The sequence below is a fragment of the Muntiacus reevesi genome, chromosome 12 (genome assembly GCF_963930625.1).
Source record: "Muntiacus reevesi chromosome 12, mMunRee1.1, whole genome shotgun sequence".
Classification (NCBI taxonomy): domain Eukaryota; kingdom Metazoa; phylum Chordata; class Mammalia; order Artiodactyla; family Cervidae; genus Muntiacus; species Muntiacus reevesi.
Genome location: NC_089260.1, coordinates 67347221 through 67359763, shown reverse-complemented (window position 1 = coordinate 67359763; position 12543 = coordinate 67347221). Strand labels below are relative to the sequence as shown.

General features: G+C 38.3%; 1 protein-coding gene across 7 annotated transcripts in view; it reads left to right on the top strand.

Moving 5' to 3' along the window:
* Nucleotides 1-12543, top strand: part of CYRIB (CYFIP related Rac1 interactor B) — a 142199-nt gene that overhangs the window by 118690 nt on the left and 10966 nt on the right. For all 7 annotated transcript variants that reach the window (XM_065902987.1, XM_065902990.1, XM_065902985.1 and 4 more), the window contains 3 exons: nt 614-735; nt 5011-5116; nt 11473-11609. In XM_065902987.1, the coding sequence (XP_065759059.1) occupies nt 614-735; nt 5011-5116; nt 11473-11609 (365 nt within the window). The remainder of the gene's footprint in view (nt 1-613; nt 736-5010; nt 5117-11472; nt 11610-12543) is intronic.

The window sequence follows — 12543 nt, the reverse complement described above, 5'->3', positions numbered from 1 at the left end:
TCAAACTCCTCTGCATAGTAATCTGCACCTTTTGTTCATCAGCAGAGAAGTTCACTGGTCAGTGTGTAAAGTGGTTTTTAGAACCACTAAAGTCTTTTTTCTTAGTTTCTAATTTTTTATATCAAATCTCAGTCATTAAAGTGAACTTTATTTTAAAGGAAAGTAGTTTATGTCTTAAACTGTAGATGAACCAGCTACATTAGTTAGTCTTTCATTTCTATTGAGTTAAATAGATGGTTACCCATGCATTTTCAGTCATTACTGTTAGTGGTGAGTATAGCAGAAACAGTGAGTATACACTGACAATTAAAATTTTTGACTTATAACTCTCATTTGTTTAATATAACATGTCATGATTTGTAACTCGAATAGTGATGTTTGGTGTTCCCTTGCTTCTCTATGATATTTACCAACTTGAGGCTAGTTATTCAAATACAGAACTCTGTAAAAATGATCAGTCTTTTATAAGAAGTGTGAAGTTAGCATTGGAAAAAATGTTAAGTCAAACCAACTTTTTAGACTATTTCTTTTTGGATTACTTAATACTTGAGTTATACATGTACTTAAAAAAATCATGTGACTGTAAATTTTCTTGTGCTTTCCTGCTATTTAGATGCCCAGCCGACAGAGTCTGAGAAGGAAATTTATAACCAGGTGAATGTGGTTCTAAAAGATGCAGAAGGCATCCTGGAGGACTTGCAGTCGTATAGAGGAGCTGGCCATGAAATACGGGAGGTGAAAATTACTGCCTCTTTTTAATCTCTGTTGTTTCCTGTATTGTCTATTTGCATAGTCAGAGTTATTTAAAGGAAGATCACTTGCATTATTTCAGAAGTGGTTGCAGTGATAGAAGGGTAAACAGAAAACAGGATTCTATAACTACGTAATTTATATATATTAAAAAGAGAATTCTTTTGGCTTACTCTCATACCTAAAATTTACAGTATCCATGGGGGTGCTGTTCATACTGTTTTTTGAAGGGGAGAACGTCGAGCATTCTATGGATTTTCTGTTCTGCCAGTCTGTCATTCTGCTTCTCCTAAGCTTCCTAGGAGAAAGCCAAAACCATCTTTGTGGTCTGGACCCCCTCAACTGTGTCTGATGCCACCAGAGAGCAAGTGTATGGTGTGGTCTCCCCTCAGCTTTCTTCTCCCAAACCTCTGAACTTATCCAGGTTTTCATCCATCTGTTTTTCTATTTCGTCTGTTTTATTTATTTTTTTTCTCCCAGAAGAAGCCGTGTGCCTACTTCTTACCAAGACTAACTTCTCTACCGTTGTTCTCTACCCTCCTCTGAAACTTTACTCTTAATTTCTTTCTCTTAATTGCATCTTTTTCTTTTACTGAGTTCTTCCCCACACGTGCACACATGCACTTGGGTGTCCAATACTACCCAAAGAAACTTCCTGGCCTCTGGTCTCTTTTCTCATTGTATTTTTTGAAGGCATAGCTTTCACTTTGTCGTTTCAGTTTCTCCTGACCTTCTGCTCCGGAGTTTCTCACCTCTCCTACACTGGACTGCTCGTTTCTGAACGTCTTGCACATGTACAGTTCCTTGCCTTTGTTTTTGTCTGGAACATGGCACTTCTTTTTTTCTTTTCCTGCTCAGTTCCTATCCTTCCTTCAAATCCCAGTAATCTTCTACTTCCCTGTACTCTTTTGCCATAGCACTTTGCACATTTTTTTTTTTTATGGTAGCCACCACTTTTTTTTTTTAAATCACTGAGATATGATGTCTATTTCTTCAGCCTTCTAGCTTGAGGAAGGTTTCTTTCTTATTTTTGTGTTATCAGCACCTAGTATAGTGCTTGGTAAGCAGTTAGTAACTATTGAAGAATAAATGCAAGAAGACTAATTTTGCCATTAGCGTTGGCTTTAGTTAAAACCTTACAATTTCAGTAAATGAAGGCATGTAACCATTTCTGTGAATTTCAAGTTTTCTAAACATATCAAAGCTGAGTATAAATCAAATGTAAAAAGAACAAATGTGACTACTAATACTGTCATAGGTCAGTGTGAAGACTTAATTGACTTAGTAGAACAACCATTCTACCTTATGAGAAGGCACTTGATAGAATAACAAAGTGGTTAAAGTTTAATGGAGGTTGGTTTATGAAGAAACAGGTTTTTGTTTTTTTTTTAAAGAAATGGTCTTAATCAATGCAAGTGGCATTATAGAATCATCGTCTTTTTGGAGGTCAGTTTGACAAGGTGTAAAATCAGATCTATAAAATTATATGTACTCTTCTGTCAGATACTTAATTTTAGAAAACACTCTCCAGAAGGCTATCATTCAAGGGGGAGGTGAATGTAAAAATCTTTATGGCTGCCTTATTCATATAGCAAAAATTTGGAAGCAATTCATAGAGTTGTTTTGAGGATAGAGTTAGATAATCTATCAGAAGAGACACGTAGAAGCTGACACAGAGAAGATAGACTGAGAATTTACTGTTATTACCATGCTAATGATGTGAATTATATATATATTTGTTTAAATAGCACTTTATTAAACACGACTCTAAAGGAGAATAAAATTTGATTTAAGATAGAATCTAGTGACTTCCTGGCGGTCCAGTGGCTAAGACTCTGTGCTTCCAGTGCAGGGAGCCTGAGTATGATCCCTGGTCAGGGAACTGGATCCCACATGCCACAGCTAAGAGCAAAGATCCCGTGTGCTGCAACTAACACCCAACACAGTCAAATAAATAAATAAGATAATTTTTTGAAAAAAGAAGCTATTAAATAAACAAAGCTTATTCTCTGGAATAAACCACTAGAGAGGGAAATAAGAACTTTCTGCTAATGTTTTGGTATATCAAACATTTTAACATTTTTGAAAATAAGTTACAATGCCTGCTCCATGACAGCCTCCCCTGCTTCTGTGCTTCTTACCTCTCCTACACTGGACTGCTCGTTTCTGAACGTCTTGCACATGTACAGTTCCTTGCCTTTGTTTTTGTCTGGAACATGGCACTTCTTTTTTTCTTTTCCTGCTCAGTTCCTAGCCTTCCTTCAAATCCCAATAATCTATTTCCCTGTACTTTTTTGCCATAGCACTTTGCATGTTATTTTTTTTAATGGAGGCCATCGCTTTTTTTTTTTTTTTTAAAGGCTTGACATCTCACTGAGTGCCCTTTTTCACATTGGACTATGATATTGGTGCTGTGTCAAAAGTGTTCTCTGACAGCAGTGGAACTGATCTGAGAGGAGAGTCACAAGTATAAGGAGAACCATAAACAGTTGTCGTAGAAGAGCAACCAGTGTCTTCGGTTCTAAATCCAGGGAAATAGTTAACTCTGTTCACTCTTAACAGTGGGTGACATTTGCTGGAGCATTTTAATATTATGAGAATGAGTTGGTATTTAGAAAATTGTGTTTAAATTCTTGCAAGAGAGATTGGATAGGCTTCTGAAGAGAAGAAAATTCATTTAAAATTTTTATCTGTTTGCTTATTTCCCAAATAATAAAATGAACAAATTTTTACTACTAGATATAAAACCATTGAGATTTGGCTTAAAGACTAAAAGGATTGTTTTGTGCATATCAGAATAATACCACAGTCCCTTTGAAATAGTCATATTAACATAATGTGAAATAAGGATTGTTACATGTTGTAAAGTTCAGTTTTCTTTAACATAACATTATTTCTAAATAGTCATATAAGTGAGATTCATTTCAGACTCCTATTTGTTTCTGTAAAAAAGCTTATAAAGCAGTTTGCTTAAACAATGTATATAGCCCACTTATTTAGCTTGTTGCTAATTTATCTGAAAGTGAAAGTGAAGTCGCTCAGTCATGTCCGATTCTTTGCAACCCCATGGACTGTAGCCCACCAGGCTCCTTTGTCCATGGGATTCTCCAGGCAAGAATACTGGAGTGGGTTGCCGTTTCCTTTTCCAGGGGATCTTCCCCGCCCAGGGATCTAATCCAAGTCCTCCTGCATTGCAGGCAGACGCTTTAACCTCTGAGCCACCAGGGAAGCCCTGAAGCATCTTCTAAATCTATCTAGTTTCAGTTTTATTTGTTTCCTTCTGGTTTTGTATGGATGGAGTCAGAGTACTAGTGTCTTGGGGAAATCTGAATGTGCCATTATCTTCTGATGATGTTGTGAACAGGTGCTTCACCTTTCAGAGGGAATGTTTAGCTCATGTGAAGATGTTAGAAAAAGCAGACCAGACTTTTATGGACAAAAAGTGAAGAAAAGCACCTGTAAGTGAAAGGAAGATGAAATCAGTAATATACATTTCTTTGGGAATAGCCCTCTGTGCTTACAAATGATTGCCTGATGACTTGGAAGACTGGGCAGAGAAAGAGCATATTCATATTTACAATAGAGTCTCCAGATTATGTTTTATTTTCTCCCCTTTAACATCAGAAACTTTTTCACCTTCTTTAAGAAAACCTAAAAAAATTTAGATTCCAGAATAGGGTTTTAGTTATAGGGAAGGGAAAAGTGACAATTTCTAAATCACATTTTCAGGTTGGTTTAGGTTCTTCGGTATTTGATAGCTTTTTTAAAGCTAGGTTGGGCCTTGGAATTTGAATTATTGAGCATTTTTTAGCCTTTTCCCCAGAATGGGTCTTATTTATCACCTGCCTTTTTTGTTCCTTTTATTCCACTAAAACAGTTCTTAAAGAATTTCTAAGAAAGCTTGTCTGTGATGTGGGAAACAATATAAAATGGTATCTTTATTTGGTTCTAAATTTAAGAATCTAAATTTTAGATTCTCACAGATATCAAGGCATAATATACCTGACAAACATATATTGTGTCATTTTTTATTTTCTTCTATCCATATCCATTGCAAGGATGATGAAAACTATTATACTAGGTTTAAAGTACCCCTGGAGTTGAGAAGGCCAGTTTCAGCTCTCCTGGATCCATTATACTGAGTTTCATAGACTATACCAGAATTCCCTGTGTTTGCCAAAACCTGTATTTTAATGTAAAAATAATACTGTTATGATTTTTTAATAAATCTTGATTATTTTTATTCTTTGGATTTTGAAGGCAATCCAGCATCCAGCAGACGAGAAGTTACAAGAGAAGGCATGGGGTGCAGTTGTTCCACTAGTAGGCAAATTAAAGAAATTTTATGAATTTTCTCAGAGGTTAGGTAAGTGGAAAGTTTTATCATTATGACTTCCTCAGTGAAAATGGAAGTTATTGATACTGGAAGCTATTTACAAGATTTCATGTTCACACTGCTAAATATATACGTCTCATAGGTAAAGCAGCTTGTAGACTATAAGATTATAGCTTAATGTTGCTGTCTTCCTGTTCAGCTAGGTCTTTTAAGTTATTGAGACCATTTTTCTCGACAAATTGAAACTTCTATAAGAAGATTTCTGATTTTATGCAGCCTAAAGTGTCCTATTGTGAGAACTGCTGGTAGAATTCCTTTCCAGCGCTGGAGCAAATCCTTTCCCATGTGTGGGAACTAATCCTCAGTCTCCTTGGTGATTTAGATTTTTGTGTTCCTAAGATCAATCAAATCCACGTACCTAAAACTGTACACGATGAGAACAAGGAAGCTAATGGTATATGTGAAATTACCAAGGGAGTTATTAAGTAAAAAGAATTCAGAACCGTATGGTTTTTCCCTTGTATGGGAAAATATATTTTAAGATCAGAATTGTGCCTTTAATACAGTGGATAAGTAGAATTGGAGTTCTTTTTCTTGAAAAAGGAAGAGACACCAGGTAAGATTTAGCCATTTAGCTGCTTGTGTACATTAGAAGAGCTTTTACTTTGTGAAGTTGGGAGCATGGGGTGGGAACTGGTATAGATTGTGTCATGAGTTTGAAACATTTCAAATTTAAGTTTTTGACATGTGTTTATATAGTTTAATTTTTGAATCATATAAATATGCTATATATCCTAAATGAGTACATACAATTTAATAAGAAAACTAGTACTGTAAGATAGAAGCCGGATGTTCAGTTGCTCAGTCGTGTCCTTTGTGACCTCATGGACTACAGCACGCCAGGCTTCCCTGTACATCACCATATCCTGGAGTTTGCTCAGAATCACCTCCATTGAGTTGGTGATACCACTTGGGGGCTTATAAGCTAAATTTAGACCTGAGATATAATTTGTTTTGCTCACGTGGTTTTTAAAAAATTCCTAATTAGTTGCCACATTTTAAAATTGGTAATTGTTGTGTTTTGTGTGTATGTGTCTTAAGTCTTTGGTTGCTTTGGAAAAATCAGTAGCTTAGGCAGCAGTTAATCAATTGATCTTTCCTCTCAGTTGGCGAAGCTAAGTGGCAAACCAACTGTGTCCATTAGTTAAGGAGTGTGCTTTCTAGTTACAGTGGGTCCCTACTGCATCCTGATTTTTTATATCTTGCTCTCCTTATGTCTTTAAGTAAACTACTTGGCCATTTGTGTCAGCCTCTGCTTCAAAGTTGAAATTCTGTTTTTTTGTTTTTTTTTAATGTTCGTATTTTTTAAAAAGTACAAGAATCGCTATTTTTCCTTAGATGCAACACGCTGTCAAATGCAAAAACAAATAATAGTTGAGATAGAAGCGTTTTGTTTAAATTGTCCTTTTATTACTAGAAGTAAGAATTATAAATTATTTTCCTCAAGCATAGCAGTCAGTTCTTTCAGTCAAGTATCTTATGTAATCCATAGCTTTGTAACCTCAGGGTGCCTAAGTGTTTTCCTCTTGGTTATCTTCACTACTACTTTAAATAAGTAGTTCTACTTAGTAGTAGTATCACTACTACTTTAAATAAGAGTTTTTTCTGTGTTGCTAGTTCCCAGCTGCTTTTGAAGTTAAAATGCTTTCGATGCTGCATAGATCCTTCTCACATTCATATTGGTCTCTCAGCATTTGCCAATTAAAAAAAAAAGAATAATTATAAAATAGGTCAAACTGAGCAGGCTTACATGTTCATATTTTAACTACTGGAATTACATCAGGTGGGTGGTGTGTGTTTTGGCACAAGTGCTGTGTTCCGTCTCATCAAAGGTTGTAGTAACACAGGTAGTAGCAGAAAGCTCTCAGGTTTTACTTCTGTCATGTGGAAGCCTTGAGCCTTCGTTGTATAGGCTAGGACTTCTGTAATGGTGTGAACAAAGTACACATCTAAGAGCTGGTGGTTTACTCCTTGTCTCCTGGCTGGTAACGTGGTTCATGTTTCCAGTTTCCTTGCTGACAGGATGCATAGCCTTGCTTGCGTGTGATAGGAACTCAGTGTTGAATGAGTGAGCGAGTGATGGATTAATGAATACATGCATCTGATATATCAAATATTTAGGGGACGCAATAATAATAGATTTTAGGCTTTCAAGGCCTAATAGCCTGTGTTTGAATTCTGGTGTTGGAGGTTATTAGCTGTGTGCTCTTGGCTTCATCATTTAAATTCTGTGAGCCTCAGTGTCCTCCTTGGACCTCCAGTGAGTTGAGCCCTCTGCTTTAAGTGCACTTAACCTCTGTTGTCTCTTTTCCTTCTCACTGTTGAGCCAGTTCAGTTCAGTTGCTCAGTCATGTCCGACTCTTTGCGACCCCATGAATTGCAGCACGCCAGGCCTCCCTGTCCATCACCAACTCCCGGAGTTTACTCAAACTTATGTCCATCAAGTGGGTGATGCCATCTAGCCATCTTATCCTCTGTTGTCCCCTTCTCCTCCTGCACCCAATCCCTCCCAGCATCAGTGTCTTTTCCAATGAGTCAACTCTTTGCATGAGGTGGCCAAAGTATTGGAGTTTCAGCATCAGTCCTTCCAATGAACACCCAGGACTGATCTCCTTTAGGATGGACTAATTGGATCTCCTTGCAGTCCAAGGGTCTCTCAAGAGTCTTCTCCAACACCACCAAAAGCATCAATTCTTCTGCACTCAGCTTTCTTTATAGTCCAACTCTCACATCCATACACGACCACTGGGAAAACCATAATCTTGACTAGACGGACCTTTGTTGGCAAAGTAATGTCTCTGCTTTTTAATATGCTGTCTAGGTTGGTCATAACTTTCCTTCCAAGGAGTAAGCGTCTTTTAATTTCATGACTGCAGTCACCATCTGTGGTGATTTTGGAGCCCAGAAAAATAAAGTCTGACACTGTTTCCCCATCTATTTGCCATGAAGTGATGGGACCAGATGTCACGATCTTAGTTTTCTGAATGTTGAGCTTTAAGCCAGCTTTTTCACTCTCCTTTTTCACTTTCATCAAGAGGCTTTTTAGTTCCTCTCCACTTTCTGCCATAAGGGTGGTGTCATCTGCATATCTGAGGTTATTGATATTTCTCCAGGCAGTCTTGATTCTAACTTGTGCTTCCTCCAGCCCAGCGTTTCTCATGATGTACTCTGTGTATAAGTTAAATAAGCAGGGTGACAATATACAGTCTTGATGTAGTCCTTTTCCTATTTGGAACCAGTCTGTTGTTCCATGTCCAGTTTAACTGTTTCTTCCTGACCTGCATACAGGTTTCTCAAGAGGCAGGTCAGGTGGTCTGGTATTCCCATCTCTTTCAGAATTTTCCACAGTTTATTGTGATCCACACAGTCAAAGGCTTTGGCATAGTCAATAAAGCAGAAGAAGATGTTCTTCTGAAACTCTCTTGCTTTTTCTATGATCCAGCGGATGTTGGCAATTTGATCTCTGGTTCCTCTGCCTTTTCTAAAACCAGCTTGAACATCTGGAAGTTCACGGTTCACGTATTGCTAAAGCCTGGCTTGGAGAATTTTGAACATTACTTTACTAGCATGTGAGATGAGTGCAATTGTGCGGTAGTTTGAGCATTGCATCTCTTTGGGCCAGAGATGAGGATGAACACCGCACACAGAACATGGAGCACCACACAAACCGTGACGATGCTCGTGGTCCTTCAGAATTTCAGAGGAGGTCGCTTGGCTCGAGCACTACGGATCAGCCATGGGGTCGACTCCAGGAGAGGGACCACATGACTAATTCAGAAGATACTGAGCTTTGCCAACATGGTTTAACCTTGCTGACCTAAGAAACATCCTGTACTTGCTTGTTTCGGTCAGAGGCCTTCCCAGTTGAGGCAGCTGTCTCAGGGAACGTTGTGTGTCCAGACAGTACACAAGCTGCTTTGTGTCTCCTTAGTCTTTGTCCTGTCCCAGGGGCTTAGAGCGGCCACCTCCAGGGATCGCAGTAGTGAGTGAGTCTGTCCAACATAGTGACTCCTCTTCAGTGGGCTTAATTCACCAAAACCTATTCACAAGGTTCTGAAGTGCCCACAGTAATGGTGGTCATCTCTCTCGGGTATTTCAAGTCCCCTGCAGTCCATATCCTTTGGGTTCTCTCCTGAGGATTCAGACTGATCTTTGATAGTCGATGGCTGGCAGTGGGTTAGAGAATACATGGCTCTGGTCTCTGAAGGAGCCTCCTCTTCCTAGTCATGCCTTGTTCCCCCTTCTGGATCTACTTTGTGGCCTGATCTGTCATTATTTCTCCACTCGATAAGCCATCCATACTCTCACAGTCCGTTCTCCATGCTGCAGATGAAGTGGAGTTTAATTTTTTATCATTTGTTAATTTTTGGCTGGGCCTTTGGTCCTGCTTGAGAGCTTTCTCTGGTTGCGGTGCCGGGGGCTTCTCATTGCAGTGGCTTCTCTTGTGGAGCACAGGCCGTGTGTGCCCAGGCTCAAAGCCTGTGGCTTGCAGGCTTCGTTGCCTCCGGCATGTGGAATCTTCCTGGACCAGGGATTGAACCGGAGTCCCTTGCATTGGCAGGCAGGTTCTTAACCCCTGGGCCACTAGGGAAGTCCAAAGTGGAGTTTAAATGCTAATCTGACGGTGTCACCACCCTGCTTAGTCTCTGCAGGGACACTCAGGTGACAAGGCCAGCTGCTTCCTGTGGCACACAGATGATGGGCGTGTGGTTTCAGTCTCAGGCTCCTCTCCTTCTTGCCTCTGTTCCACCTGCGTTGCTGTCTTGCAGTTTGTCTCCTCGGTCTTGCTCCTCTCAGTTTAGGATTGGGCTCCCCGCCCTGTCTATTTGCAGACTCTTGCTCATTCTTAGCACACAGTCCAATCTCGGGCCAGGTGTCATGTATTCAGGCAGGTCTTTCCCTGAGTCTGCAACTGGGTGAAGCTCCATTTTTATACCTTTCCATGGTACCATACCCTTCTAAGTACACATCCCAGCTGTAGTAAGTTGTCTGTCTTCTCTCTGTGTGATTAGTCTCTGAGCGAGCATAGGGTGTGTCCGTCTTCATCTGTTTACCCACTGCCTGACACGTATGAGACCATCAATACATTTTTTAACTTACTATTAAAAAAGGATGATAACTGTCATTTGAACTTACTGTGTGGATTACAGATAGTATCTAGCTCAGTACCTGGCACATAGTAGACGTATAAAGAGTACTTACTCTTGGTACTAATCAATAATTTAATCTTTTATAAGGTTATGGAAGGCTAGTTAGAATGTCATTTTATATGAGAAACAGCTTATTATGGTGGAAATAATGGGGCTGTGAAGTCAGAAGCACTTGGCATTTATGAAATATACCCTTGGGGGTCTGACCTCTTTGAAACTCAGTTTATCCATCTGTAATGCCTATGTCATAGTTGACAGTGAAAGTTAAATGACAGACTAGGTTAAGTGCACAGGTGTGGGTGTTAGTTCATAATCCAGTCTCATAAATAAATGGTAAAAGTTGCTAATTTTTTCAGTTTTTTAAAAGCTGATGATATGACATAAATTTGTTTTCCTTAATAAATATCTTTATTAATCTAGCATATTTTCATAAATGGCAGACCACCATCTAACTTTATAAACTTTGTTTTCTCTGAATAGAATCTAGGCTTCTTGTATGATTGTGTAGTGTGTAAGAGTGTTAGTTTGATTTCTGGAATTTCTTTGAAGTGAAATCAGTATTTCTGTATTTTTTTTTTTTTTTTTAGTATTTCCATTTTTAAACACAATATTAGTCTGGCATTCCAAAAGTAGCAGTTGTTTCAAGGGACAATTTTATTTGTGTAATGATTTAGAATATTTATATTATGGCCCTGAGATAGCAAGCTGTACAACACTTAGGAAGCTAATTATTAAACCACATATTTGGTTTCTTTTCATAGCTGAAAGAACGTAGTTTGTGTTTATAAATAAACAGCACAAAGTATGTGAAGTTGGTAATTCGTTCATACCCACATATAGATATGACTGATCATAGTTTCACCAAAAAAGACATAGTCACAGTTACCATTTCATAAAAATCAACACTGTGTAGAATGTGAAAATAATGTTGTAAGATTTGTCCTTTGATCCTGATATTTCATTCAGATTCAGATTCTTCATGAATTTGAGTTTACAGAAATCGAGTTAGTCACTTCAGGGTTTCTATTCTAGTAAACAGTACTCAGTTTGAGTGTATGTTTAGATAATCTAGCTTTTAAAGAAAACTTATTTTTATGGAAATTGAAATCAAAACATTTAAAATGCTGACTTTTTAATAAATAGATACAAACAACATCTTAATGTTTTGTTCTTTAGAAGCAGCGTTAAGAGGTCTTCTGGGAGCCTTGACAAGTACCCCATATTCTCCCACCCAGCATCTAGAGCGAGAGCAGGCTCTTGCTAAACAGTTCGCAGAAATTCTTCATTTTACACTCCGGTTTGATGAACTCAAGGTAGGATTGTCCTGCTGGTCCTCCTTGTTATGAAAATCATGCGTCTTTCAGTGAGTACTAGGAGGAAATGCCTGGAGCCCTTATTAAAATGTGGTGGAATGATATCTGCTCTTCCTCAGCAAAAATGGAAAGCTGGATTTAAAAATTAGGCAGACTTTTTGGTGTAGCATAGCAAACAGCAAATTGCTCAGTATTCAGTTTTCATTTAACTTCATTTTAAAAAGCATCTCTGAAACAACAATATTGACATCTTCTAATATTTTTTCTTTTCCGCTCATCCCCAGTTGTTTTTCCCAGCATTCTTCTATTAATATATAAAAATGTTGATTTTTCTTTCTCTCTCCTACCCCTCTCCTTCTTTACCTTCTTCCCTTCTTCTGTCTTCTTTCTCACACCCTCCCCTTCCCCCATCTACTTATAAACATCTTTTTTGCTAGAAGGAGTGCATTTAAAGAAAGAAGCATTAAATTCCATATCAGGAGACCTTAATTCCACTTTAGGCTCTATCATAGTAACTAATGATGAGGCGGGTCCTCTGACTTTCCAGCACCTCACATACCTTGTTTAGAAAATGGAAGAGCTGGATTCCTAATTCCAGCATTTTATAAACATTATATCATAGACAGCTATTCTCCTTTATTCATACTTTGAACACAAATGATTTGTTTATAAAATTTTAGTCTGTTTGACGACTGCCCTGTATATTAATTGTAATAATCCACAGTAAGTGGCTACACATTCCTTTTTGTTTTTGTCTGTTTGGTAATACCATTTTTGGTGAGCAGCCTTTTCATATGTTACCTGAAATTAATGAGAAGAAAGAAGGACAGTGTACTGACTGTGACTGAAAACCAGTGTGCACAGTCTTCTGTGTCCATCATGAGACAGTTAGCAAATCAGCGTAGTAAGCACAGTGTTACATAATTTAAGTGCA